The sequence below is a fragment of the Mustelus asterias genome, chromosome 8, assembly GCF_964213995.1.
Source record: "Mustelus asterias chromosome 8, sMusAst1.hap1.1, whole genome shotgun sequence".
Lineage (NCBI taxonomy): Eukaryota > Metazoa > Chordata > Chondrichthyes > Carcharhiniformes > Triakidae > Mustelus > Mustelus asterias.
The window spans coordinates 3,989,639-4,002,236 of NC_135808.1; the positions used below are offsets into that span (position 1 = coordinate 3,989,639).

Sequence of the window (12,598 nt, forward strand, 5' to 3'; positions counted from 1 at the left end):
ACTTGGTTTCATTTTGTCTCACTGAAAATTCAATCCCCCCCCACCCCCCACCCACCTCTCTCTCTCTTTTTCCACCATTCTTCATCCTTTAAATGATCAGGATGGTTCTCGGTGCCATTCTTCCTGCAATTTCTGGTTTTCCAAACTCCATTGATTGACTCGAGGTCTTTCCGGGACCTTGAGGCCACATTCCTTTCAGTGGCTTGTTCCTTATTCTGGGTCAGTTGAAGATATCTCAGTGGTTTTGTTACCTTGCCTGAGACTGTCACAGACTCTGCCTGGTTTCTCTGCATATCTGACAGGCTGTGTCAGCTCCCTGCTCACAGGCTAGTCCAGTGCTGGTTTGTACTCTGTGGCTGCGTGAGAAACCTAGCCTGAAACTGCATTGCCAAGTCTGCCTTTCAGCCGAGCTTCCAGTTCCAGATCTTCCAATAATGTACAGAACTCTCAGCATCCTACAGAGCAAAAAGAGGAGGCCCTTTGGCCCATCATGACTGTGCCAGTCTCTGAAAGAGCTCCCCAGTTAATCCCATGCCCCTGTGCTATCCCATATCCTTTGTAAGCACTCACCCAACTCCCTCTTGACAGTTACAATTGAATCTGCCTCCACTGCCCTTTCAAGCAACACTTTACGGAGCACAGCACCCTGCGTAAAAGAAAACATTCACCTCTTTGCATCAATCAGTCAATAACTGAGAGCTTCAAATGTGGCCCTCCAAAGAAACGAACTGTGGTTCACTGATGGAGGTGTTCAAAATCATGGGGGGTTTGGACAGAGTAGACAGGGAGAAACTCAATGGCAGAAGGATCGGAAACCAGACGGCAGAGTAATTGGCAAAATGAGAAGCAAAGGTGAGGTAAGGAAAAACTTTTTCATGCTGCGAGTGTTTCAGGCCTGGAATTAACAGCCTGAGAGTGCGGTGGAGGCAGATTCAATCAAGGCTTTCAAAAGAGATTCAGATTATTTTCCTGAAGACAAAAGATTTGCAGAGCTACACGGAGAAGGTTAGAAAGTGGCACGAGTTGAATTGCTCCTGCAGAGAGCCAGCCCAGATATGATGGGCCGAATGACCTCCTCCTGCGCGATAACTGCTCAATGATTCTGTTTTTCGGTGACAGCTTTGGGGCCGCTTTCATAATTCTCACCTACTTTTTTCTCTTTTAGCCTCAGCAGGTGAAGTTAGTCCAATGCCAGGGGTCCCAGTCAGACCTGGCGTATCTAATGTCAGCCCCGACTCCCTCCAGCTCTCCTGGACAGTGGAGCGGGTCTACGAGTTCTTTCTGATCCAGTATCGAGCCCACGGCTCCCCGAGCATGAGGAACCTGACCGTGGCTGGAGGTCAGAGAACATTCATCATCACAGGCCTCAGGCCTAGCACCAAATACACCATCTACCTCTATGGGGTCTTTGAAAGCCAAATCACAAAGCTGATGACCTTTGTGACTTCCACTACAGGTACCGTACGATAATACGAGGGGTTAAACTACTGTGTGCGCACTGGGGAATATCCCCCCCACCCAACCGGCATCCCACCTCCCCCACCCAATTCAACCTGTAGCCAACCCCGCTACTGTAGTAACCACTTCCATTTTAGAATAAGCTCAATGCTGCTAACCTGTAAGTTGGTTCTTCAGTGTGTGGAAGATGCAGGTGATGGGATCGAGAAGTCTTGTGTGGAAGTCTTGTCATGAAAGCCAGCATTGGTCAGATGGGCTGAATGGCCTGTTTCTGAGCTTGTTAATACAGTGTTGTCAATCAAGGACTTCAGGTTCAACATGGACCATTTCCCATCATCGCACAAAGTGTAGGAAAGGATCTCTTGATATCACTGCTCCAATTACCGCTTCCTAATTTTAACTTGTGTCTTCTTGTCCTATTTTCACAGTAAAGGATAAAGTAATATAAATTCATCAAATCAATCCTAAAACCTCTCAGAGGCTCATATCTCAGAGGCAGCATTTTCTGGGGTGAATAACCCAGGTCTCCAGACCTTCCTTATAGCTCATTCCCCGACATTGCGGATTCCTCTCCGCGCTGCCCCCCCATGCCCACATGTCTCCATAAGCCGGTGGGTAGACCAAAAGAGTTCATGATGCAATGATGTTCAGCGCTGCTCCTGTGTCAGGGGAATTGAGTCCTCGCTCTAGGAATCACACATGATCGGGGCTGACACTCCCAGGGAGAGCTGCAGCATCAGAGGTGCCATCTTTCAGATGAAGCGTTAAACCAAGGTGCCCATCTGCCCTCTCAGGTGGATGGGAAAGATCCCACAGCCACTATTTCAAAGAAGAGCCAGGGAGTTATTGCCTGTGGCTCTGATCAATAATCATTCCTCAGTCAACGCCATTAACAAACAGATTATTTGATCATTGCTCTTTGCGGGAGCTGGCTGAGCACAAATTGGTAACACAACAGGAACTGCGCTTCAAAAATATTTCACTGTCTTTGAGATATCTTCGGCTGGTGAAGAGAACCATTGAAATACAAGTTCTCCTTCATTTTTCCAGGCCAAAGCTTTGGTGTTTTTTAAAATTTGCTATTTTACCCCCTTGTCTCTGTCTCTTGCCTCCAGTTTCCATAGTGAAGGAAGGTGCAAGACCAGGTCAGGTGAGGGCTCTGGGCAGCCTCTCAGTTTCTAACATCACGGCTGACTCTGTGGAGCTCTCCTGGTCGACGCAGTGGCCCTTTGACTCCTACGTCATTCAGTTCAGAGCCCAGGGCTCCGAGGAGGTGCAGAAGCTCAGGGTGACTGGGAACCGGCGATCGTACATCCTCCTAGGCCTCAAGCCTACCACCAAGTACACCATCTACGTCTACGGAGTGGCCGGTGGCCGTCACACCAGCCCGCTCTCCATCGTCGTGACGACCACAGGTAGCGCTGCCACCCGGCGAGGTTCCCGTCTGGGCCAGAAATAGTTTAATTGCCCCACTTTGGCGCAAAGGGAGCAAATATTTCCGGACTTTCATTTCCTAGAGAGCATCCCGGTTACCATGGTAACCTCGGCCTACCTCTCCAAAAAACCAGAGTGGCAAGTTTCATTGCACCAACTTTCCTCTCCTGTTGGTGCAAACATTGAAATTTCTCTACCCCTCTCTCTGGCTGTTTGTTTATGGGATGTCTCTTGTTTCTCCTTACTATATATTCCTGTATATAAATATATAGTCACACTGTAAAACAAGGAATGATTTCTGAATCATTCCTTGTTATCTGTTTAATTCCCATTTATTCTGATCTTTCAATTCCATTCCTTGTCATCTCTACCTTTCTCATTCCCTGTGGGTGACTCTTAATTGTCCTCGGAAACTGCCTAACAATTGCCATTCAGTTGTACCAAACAACCACGGGGAAATAAAGCACAGTGGCTGTGCCCACACCACTGGAGCTGCAGCAGGTTCAAGAAGGCAGCTCACCATCATCTTAAGGGGCAATTAGAGAAGGGTAATAAATGCTGGCTTAGCCAGCAACACCCACGTCCCAAGATTAAATATTTTTTAAAAACTCAATTCCCATTCCTTATCATTTCTTCAATTCCCATTCCTTGTCATTAAATCATAGAAGCCCTACAGTGCAGAAGGAGGCCATTCGGCCCGTCAAGCCTGCACCAACAACAATCCCACCCAGGCCCTATCCCCTTGACATTAAGGGTCAATTTAGCATGGCCAATCCACCTAACCTGTACATCTTTGGAATGTGGGAGGAAACCGGAGCATCCGGAGGAAACCCACGCAGACACGGGGAGAACGTGCAAACTCCGCACAGACAGTTACCCGAGGCTGGAATCGAACCCGGGTCCCTGGCGCTGTGAGGCAGCAGTGCTAACCCACTGTGCCACCGTGCCACTCTGTCATCTCTTCAACTCCCATTCCTTGTCATCTCTCTCATTCCCATTCCTTATCATCACTCTCATTCCCATTCCTTATCATCACTCTCATTCCCATTCCTGGTGAGGTTTTCTATTTCCTTTCTGTTGGGAATGAATCTAAAGTTTGTTATTATCCAGCACTCCTGGGTCAGATGGCTGGCTGATGTTGGTGACTCCTGTCAGTCTAACCGAGGCTCTCAACAACCCTGTTCACCTCAGATTCCTCCACTGCCTCCTGTATCGTTCCCTCTTTCCCATCTTGAAGAAGAAAGGTAGAAATGGTTTGTGATCCCACATGGCCTCAGTACCCCCGGTGGCCTGTGATTCCATTGGAGAATTGGAGAATTGTTCCCCACTTTCACTGTACCTCTGGTAATCTAAACACTTCCATCAAAATACCAGCGTGGACCAGGTTTATTTCCTGCCTGCTTAACCTGAGAACTGTGATCGTCTCTCCGTCTGGCTGCTTATTTATCTCTCTCTCTCTCTCTCTCGGGATAATGGGCAACTGGAGAATAGTTCTGGATTGAGTGAAACTCAGGCCTCACAGAAAACTATTCACACTGTGAATAGTTCCAGCTCTCTGTTCGCTATTGCTGCCAGTACAGGATCTGCTCCTCCTGCGAATATAGCTCTACCATAATATACAGTGTATATAGTTCTGTACTATAATATACACTGTATATAGCTTTGTACCGTAATATAGTTTATATAGCACTCTACCATAAGATACAGTGTATATAGCTCTGTACCATAACATACAGTGTATATAGCTCTGTACCATAATATACAGTGTATATAGCTCTGTACCATAATATACAGTGTATATAGTTCTGTACTATAATATACACTGTATATAGCTTTGTACCGTAATATAGTTTATATAGCACTCTACCATAAGATACAGTGTATATAGCTCTGTACCATAACATACAGTGTATATAGCTCTGTACCATAATATACAGTGTATATAGTTCTGTACTATAATATACACTGTATATAGCTTTGTACCATAATATCGTTTATATAGCACTCTACCATAATATACAGTGTATATAGCTCTGTACCATAATATACAGTGTATATAGTTCTGTACTATAATATACACTGTATACAGCTTTGTACCATAATATCGTTTATATAGCACTCTACCATAATATACAGTGTATATAGCTCTGTACCATAACATACAGTGTATATAGCTCTGTACCATAATATACAGTGTATATAGCTCTGTACCATAATATACAGTGTATATAGCTCTGTACCATAACATACAGTGTATATAGTTCTGTACCATAATATAGTTTATATAGCTCTGCGCCATAATATAGTGTATATAGCTCTGTACCATAATATACAATGTCTATAGATCTGTGGATCTGTACCATAATATCCCGTGTATATAGCTCTATGAACCTATACCATAATATAGTGTGTCTAACTCCACGGATTGTACCATAAGATACAGTGTATAAATCTCTGTGGACTTGTACCATAATACATAGTGTATTTAGCTTGGTAGACTTACACCAGAACATACAGGTGCATTTAGCTCTTGTGGATTTATACCACAATGTACAGTGTATATAGCTCTATATATTTTTAATGTAATCTATAGTGTGTATATCTTTGGATCTACACAATAATCTACAGTATATATGATCCATGTATCTTATCTCAGTACAATTGCCACTCAGTTGTATCTTATCGCAATGGAATGGTCTATGTTGCCTCTGTACCAGAATACATGGATTCCCGACTTTAACTCGCAATGTCTCCTCCCCCATCCCACTTTGGGAAACAGTGTGACATTCCACACCTGAACTCTCCCAACCTGTAGAAACATTCCCAGCTTGGATCACTGTCACACAGGAATTCAATAGGGCACCCAGGGGAGCCTCTGAACCAGAATCACTGTAACTTATACAAAATCTGTGGTGAATATAGATTGGGTCGACCACCCGGCCAGACTTACATCCTTTATTTTCCTTTACCTGTTTGTTGTGAATTACCATCCACCCATCTTTGGAAGGCTGCGGATATTTAACCCAAACTCAAAGAATAAAGTGCTGGGTCTGGCTTCGACTAGTTAGTTTACACAAGGGGGAGTTTTCCCAGAGCAGTCTTTAAATTGTATCTTTCTCTGCTTTCTCTCCCAGTTTCCATAGACACCAATGGCGTAAAACCGAGCAGGTTGAGTAAACTTATTCGCCTTTCAGGGAATAACGTCACACAGGACTCTCTCCAAATCTTTTGGGCCGCAGAGAGTGGCTTTGATTCCTTTCTGATCCAGTACAGAGTGGAGGGATCCAAGGAGGTGCGGAACTTCACCGTGCCTGCACATCGACACTCATCCTTCATTGAAGGTCTGAGGCCTAGTACCAAGTACCTGATTTCTCTCTATGGGATCTCTGGCAGCAAGCGGACAAGGCCACTAACCACTATAATAACCACTGCAGGTATTTCTCGTGAGGCAGTTTTTTTCCAGAAAATTGTTTTAATCATTGCCCAACCTTTTCCCCATCTAGCACCCCAGATCATTATCACCTCCTGGAAGCTCCAGTGTTGCTATGACAACTGGGGTCGGCCATCTTGGAATGATATCCATTTTCATCGTTCACTTGTCAAACATTGCGTATTCTATGTAACGTGTGGATACTCTGTAAGGAAGATCTTTCAAAGCTTTTGAACTGATGTTATTTCTTAGAGAATTAATTTTATTCTACTTAGGGCACAGAAGATGATGGGGTGATTTATCGAGAGGTTTTAAAATAAATAAGGAGAAATTGTTTCCACTGGCAGGAGGGTCAGTAACCAGGGGACACAGATTGAACACAAACATCAAAGATAGAATATATCAAAGAATCAGATGTGGGAATTTTTTTTCGCAATAGTAAGTTGTTTTGATCTGCACTGTCTGAAAGGCTGGTGGAAACAGATTCAATGTTGAAGGGAATTGGTTATATAATTGAATTGGGAAAATTCACAGGAGAAGCAGGCTTTAGGGATTGGGAATAACTGGACAGCCTATTTTGAAGGAGTCGGTACAGACATGACAGATCAAATGTGCCATGAGATTCTAAGATGGTGATGTAGTAACAATTGAAACCATCGCCCATTCGAGAGTTGAAACCGTAAGGAAGTGCTTCCTCATGCAGTCGAACAGCAGCAGTTTCCCTCAGTAAAGTCTTGCGTATTTCTTTCTCTCCCTCCTTTTAGCTTCCGCAGACAAAGAGGAAGCCAAATCAGGCAAGTTTGGGAGCCTTTCATTCTCTAACATCACAGCCGACTCCCTCCTCCTCTCCTGGACAGCCGAGACTGTCTTTGACTCCTTCCTGATACAGTACAAATCTCAGGGTTCTGAGACACTGCAGAACATCACGGTAACTGGTGACCGCCGATCGACCTACATCACAGGCCTCAGGCCTACGACCAACTACACCATTTACCTCTATGGGGTGTCTGGCGGCCAGTTCTCCAGGCCACTGGTGGCTCTCTTAACCATCACAGGTATTTGCGATCCAGGAACATGGATCGACTCAGCTATTCTGGCTTTTTCACTCCTCAGGAAATATTTTCACCTTCCGTCTCACCCATGCTCTCTGCTCTCTGCGTCTCCAGGCTGGGAGCAAGAAAATATTTCTTCAGTTTTGTTCTCTCAAATTGCTTCTATTGCTGAGCAAACTAGCGTCATTTTGTTTTTCCAATGTAAGACAGCAGGTTCCAAGGTTAGGCTTCTCGGGCCTAGTGAGTACTGCCAAGGTCTTAACTGAATATATTCTGTTTTAGTGTTAACATGCTGTGTAATTATTGCGTTATCTGGTGAGCTCAAGTCACACTAAGCTGCTATGGTGTGCTGTGTATATTTTCACAGACGCGTGTACAGTCTAAGTTAACTCTGAATGTGCTTGGCTTTCGGTTTCCATTCTTTACTTCCTCCCAGACTAGAAGCCAGACAGGCCTCACTCTCCTGGCAAAGTGCAAAACATGGAGATGTCTAATCGCACGCTTCATTTCCAGGAATTTCTCAATTCTCCTCCCATTTAAGCTGGGTAAAAATAAAATACTTTCCAAAGTCAATAAACTGTTTCTTCCTCACAGCATTCCCTTCAGCAGAGAATCACCCTTTACCTTCACAAAATCCAGCTCCACGTTACCAATGTAGCACAAAACAGATACCTGGGAGTGAGTTACAGACTGGATCTGGGAGTGAGTTACAGACTGGAATCTAATAGAGGGGTTCGGGGTGGTTTATATATAGAATAACAGATACCCAGGAGTGAGTAACAGACTGGAATCTAATCGAGGGGTTCGGGGTGGTTTATATATAGAATAACAGATACCCGGGAGTGAGTTACAGACTGGAATCTAATCGAGGGGTTCGGGTGGTTTATATATAGAATAACAGATACCCGGGAGTGAGTTACAGACTGGAATCTAATCGAGGGGTTCGGGGTGGTTTATATATAGAATAACAGATACCCAGGAGTGAGTAACAGACTGGAATCTAATCGAGGGGTTCGGGGTGGTTTATATATAGAATAACAGATACCCGGGAGTGAGTTACAGACTGGAATCTAATCGAGGGGTTCGGGTGGTTTATATATAGAATAACAGATACCCGGGAGTGAGTTACAGACTGGAATCTAATCGAGGGGTTCGGGGTGGTTTATATATAGAATAACAGATACTTGGGAGTGAGTTACAGACTGGAATCTAATCGAGGGATTCGGGTGGTTTATATATAGAATAACAGATACCCGGGAGTGAGTTACAGACTGGAATCTAATCGAGCGGTTCGGGGTGGTTTATATATAGAATAACAGATACCCGGGAGTGAGTTACAGACTGGAATCTAATTGAGGGGTTAGGGTGGTTTATATATAGAATAACAGATACCCGGGAGTGAGTTACAGACTGGAATCTAATCGAGCAGTTCGGGGTGGTTTATATATAGAATAACAGATACCCGGGAGTGAGTTACAGACTGGAATCTAATCGAGGGGTTCGGGGTGGTTTACATATAGAATAACAGATACCTGGGAGTGAGTTAAAGACTGGAATCTAATCGAGGGGTTCGGGGTGGTTTATATATAGAATAACAGATACCCGGGAGTGAGTTACAGACTGGAATCTAATCGAGGGATTCGGGTGGTTTATATATAGAATAACAGATATCCGGGAGTGAGTTACAGACTGGAATCTAATCGAGGGGTTCGGGGTGGTTTATATATAGAATAACAGATACCTGGGAGTGAGTTACAGACTGGAATCTAATTGAGGGGTTAGGGTGGTTTATATATAGAATAACAGATACCCGGGAGTGAGTTACAGACTGGAATCTAATCGAGCAGTTCGGGGTGGTTTATATATAGAATAACAGATACCCGGGAGTGAGTTACAGACTGGAATCTAATCGAGGGGTTCGGGGTGGTTTACATATAGAATAACAGATACCTGGGAGTGAGTTACAGACTGGAATCTAATCGAGGGGTTCGGGGTGGTTTATATATAGAATAACAGATACCCGGGAGTGAGTTACAGACTGGAATCTAATCGAGGGGTTCGGGGTGGTTTATATATAGAATAACAGATACCTGGGAGTGAGTTACAGGCTGGAATCTAATCGAGGGGTTCGGGGTGGTTTATATATAGAATAACAGATACCCGGGAGTGAGTTACAGACTGGAATCTAATCGAGGGGTTCGGGGTGGTTTATATATAGAATAACAGATACCTGGGAGTGAGTTACAGGCTGGAATCTAATCGAGGGGTTCGGGGTGGTTTATATATAGAATAACAGATACCCGGGAGTGAGTTACAGACTGGAATCTAATCGAGGGGTTCGGGGTGGTTTATATATAGAATAACAGATACCTGGGAGTGAGTTACAGACTGGAATCTAATTGAGGGGTTAGGGTGGTTTATATATAGAATAACAGATACCCGGGAGTGAGTTACAGGCTGGAATCTAATCGAGGGGTTCGGGGTGGTTTATATATAGAATAACAGATACCCGGGAGTGAGTTACAGACTGGAATCTCATCGAGGGGTTCGGGGTGGTTTATATATAGAATAACAGATACCCGGGAGTGAGTTACAGACTGGAATCTAATCGAGGGGTTCGGGGTGGTTTATATATAGAATAACAGATACCCGGGAGTGAGTTACAGACTGGAATCTAATCGAGGGGTTCGGGGTGGTTTATATATAGAATAACAGATACCCGGGAGTGAGTTACAGACTGGAATCTAATCGAGGGATTCGGGTGGTTTATATATAGAATAACAGATACCCGGGAGTGAGTTACAGACTAGAATCTAATCGAGGGATTCGGGTGGTTTATATATAGAATAACAGATACCCGGGAGTGAGTTACAGACTGGAATCTAATCGAGGGGTTCGGGTGGTTTATATGTAGAATAACAGATACCCGGGAGTGAGTTACAGACTGGAATCTAATCGAGGGGTTCGGGTGGTTTATATATAGAATAACAGAAACCTGGGAGTGAGTTACAGACTGGAATCTAATCGAAGGGTTTAGGGAATTTGAATAGCAGAAATCCAGGCCTATGGTCGTGGAACAAGAATCTTAAAGTCTGATAGAAAGTGAGATAAATAATTCAAGGATTTAGGTTGAATTCAGCTTCTGAAGCTGGATTTTAATCGAGGAAATTTTGCTGAGTGACCGGTTGCCTTTTTCCACACCATCTTCCCCTCCTCATCCCTTTCCAAACCCGTTAACCATCCATGTCATCCTCTCTCCCTAGCGATTCCCATCCACACAGTCGGGTTCAGTACACTGGGAAGACTCTCGGTCTCAGACGTTGACACTCACAGCCTCAAACTCACCTGGACGGTGGAGGAAGGGGCCTTTGACTCTTTCCTGGTACAGTACAGAGACTCACAGGGGCGGCTCGGGGCCAAGGAGGTCACGGTGCCCGGCAACCTTAGACATGTCGCCATCACAGATCTCATACCTGGCACTGAGTACCTCATTTCCCTCTATGGCGTGTTAAAGAACCAACAAACGGAGCCAATTCCAATCGTGGCACGAACAGGTACTAACAGGGCTTAGTTGCTCAACCATTCTCAGGGTTATACTTTCTCTGTTGTTACCTCTGATCATTAATCCCTTCATTAATAGTTTTTTTACTCCAATAACAGACATTGTTGACAATTTTGCCTCCATTTGTTTCTTATCTCGAGGCCAGAGGGTTGCGTTACCACCTTAGACGGTCAGGCCTAGATTCAGGCTTTATCTCTGTTCCCTCAACCTCTCAGAGTCTGAACAGGAATGCTGAAAAATCAGCAGCATCTGATGGAGGGGGAATCATTTCTAACAGAGTCAGACAGCACAGTAGGAGACCATTTGCCCCATCATATCTGTGTTGACTCTTTGGTACATGTATTCCTCCCCCAAATGTTTGCAGTTGCTCCCTGACTCACTGAATGTTTCCAACATTTTCTGCTCTTGTTTACAACCACTTACTGAATGACAATTGTTTGACAGGAAAATGATGGAGGTGGCTGCTGGATCTATCATTTCTAAAGACCGTAGCAATCAATATCGGCTGGGGGTACGAGGGGAGGGTAGCAGACAAGGATCGCACACCTGAACTTTCCCTAATAAATTCTCCTTCTTTCCGGGTGTCGTTCTCGTACATATTTGTGTTTGGAATCCTATAGCTATGCACCCACCCCTCACGATCACTGCCTCTCGGCAATGTATTTCGAGAGGGCGTTCTGAACAGCCAGAGGGCAGGCTGGGAATGTCAGATGGATAATCCAGGCCTGTCTGATCTTTAACCTAAATATTGGCATAGCCTGCGCGACAAGGCCGGTTCAACCTACAGGTATGTTACATTTAGCAATTAATTGATATCAGTAAGATCAAAACTTGTGGAGATGCTGTAGGGTTAAGGGTGGAGAGTTTGCCAGACCACGCTCTGAGAATCCTCCTCTTGTCCAATAGAGGGGTATGGGGATGAGGGTGGGGAGTGCTGTTAGTGAATAGACTTTGCGTACTCAACAAGGTGGCTTGTTAGTGTCCTCATTTCCTCTTCAGGCCCATCGCGCCAACAGGAGAATGGGCCTTGCTGCAAAGCACCCTGGGTAAGTTGTATGTCGTTGCGTGCTCCATGATGCTCTTCTCCTGCCTAAGTTCAAATGAGCAGTTGGGTCACCAAGGGACCACCGTGGCGAATTGAGGCCTTTTGTCAACTTAAGAAGGCCTTTGTGAGTGGCAGGAGAAGATGGCTTACGGTGGGTTGTGATTGGTTACAATAACAACCAATAAGGCTCGAGGGTGCTGCCTCAAGGGCCATTTTCTTTTTATTCAGATAGTGCTGATGGAAGACTCAGCTCCCATTGAAACACACTTGGAGTTCTCCCCCAGCTGTCCTTCCCCCCCCCCCCCCCAGCTGCTTCCATCTCCGTTCCTCTGGTCCCCACATCAAGGGAAGGTTTGAATGAATCCCGCTGGGAATGTCATTTTTCTTTTTTTGTTTCAGCTCGAGAGATTCGGAGCAGACTGAGGTTCACCGATCTCCGAGACACCTCTGTCACCGTTCACTGGGCAGTACCTTCAACCCCCGTCGATACCTTCAAGATCTTCTATGTCCCGACTAAGCAAGGTAAACCGTGACACCCAGGCCAGGCGCTGCAGCCAGTAACTTGCGCTTGGTGTGCGGTTGTGCAGCCGGAGGTATAGGGGGGAAGGTGACCCCTA

General features: G+C 45.1%; 1 protein-coding gene across 1 annotated transcript in view; it reads left to right on the forward strand.

Moving 5' to 3' along the window:
• Nucleotides 1-12,598, forward strand: part of LOC144496740 (tenascin-like) — a 175,307-nt gene that overhangs the window by 143,259 nt on the left and 19,450 nt on the right. The window contains exons 22-26 of the mRNA XM_078217252.1: nt 2,609-2,873; nt 6,027-6,326; nt 7,087-7,377; nt 10,638-10,928; nt 12,381-12,503. Of these exons, the coding sequence (XP_078073378.1) occupies nt 2,609-2,873; nt 6,027-6,326; nt 7,087-7,377; nt 10,638-10,928; nt 12,381-12,503 (1,270 nt within the window). The remainder of the gene's footprint in view (nt 1-2,608; nt 2,874-6,026; nt 6,327-7,086; nt 7,378-10,637; nt 10,929-12,380; nt 12,504-12,598) is intronic.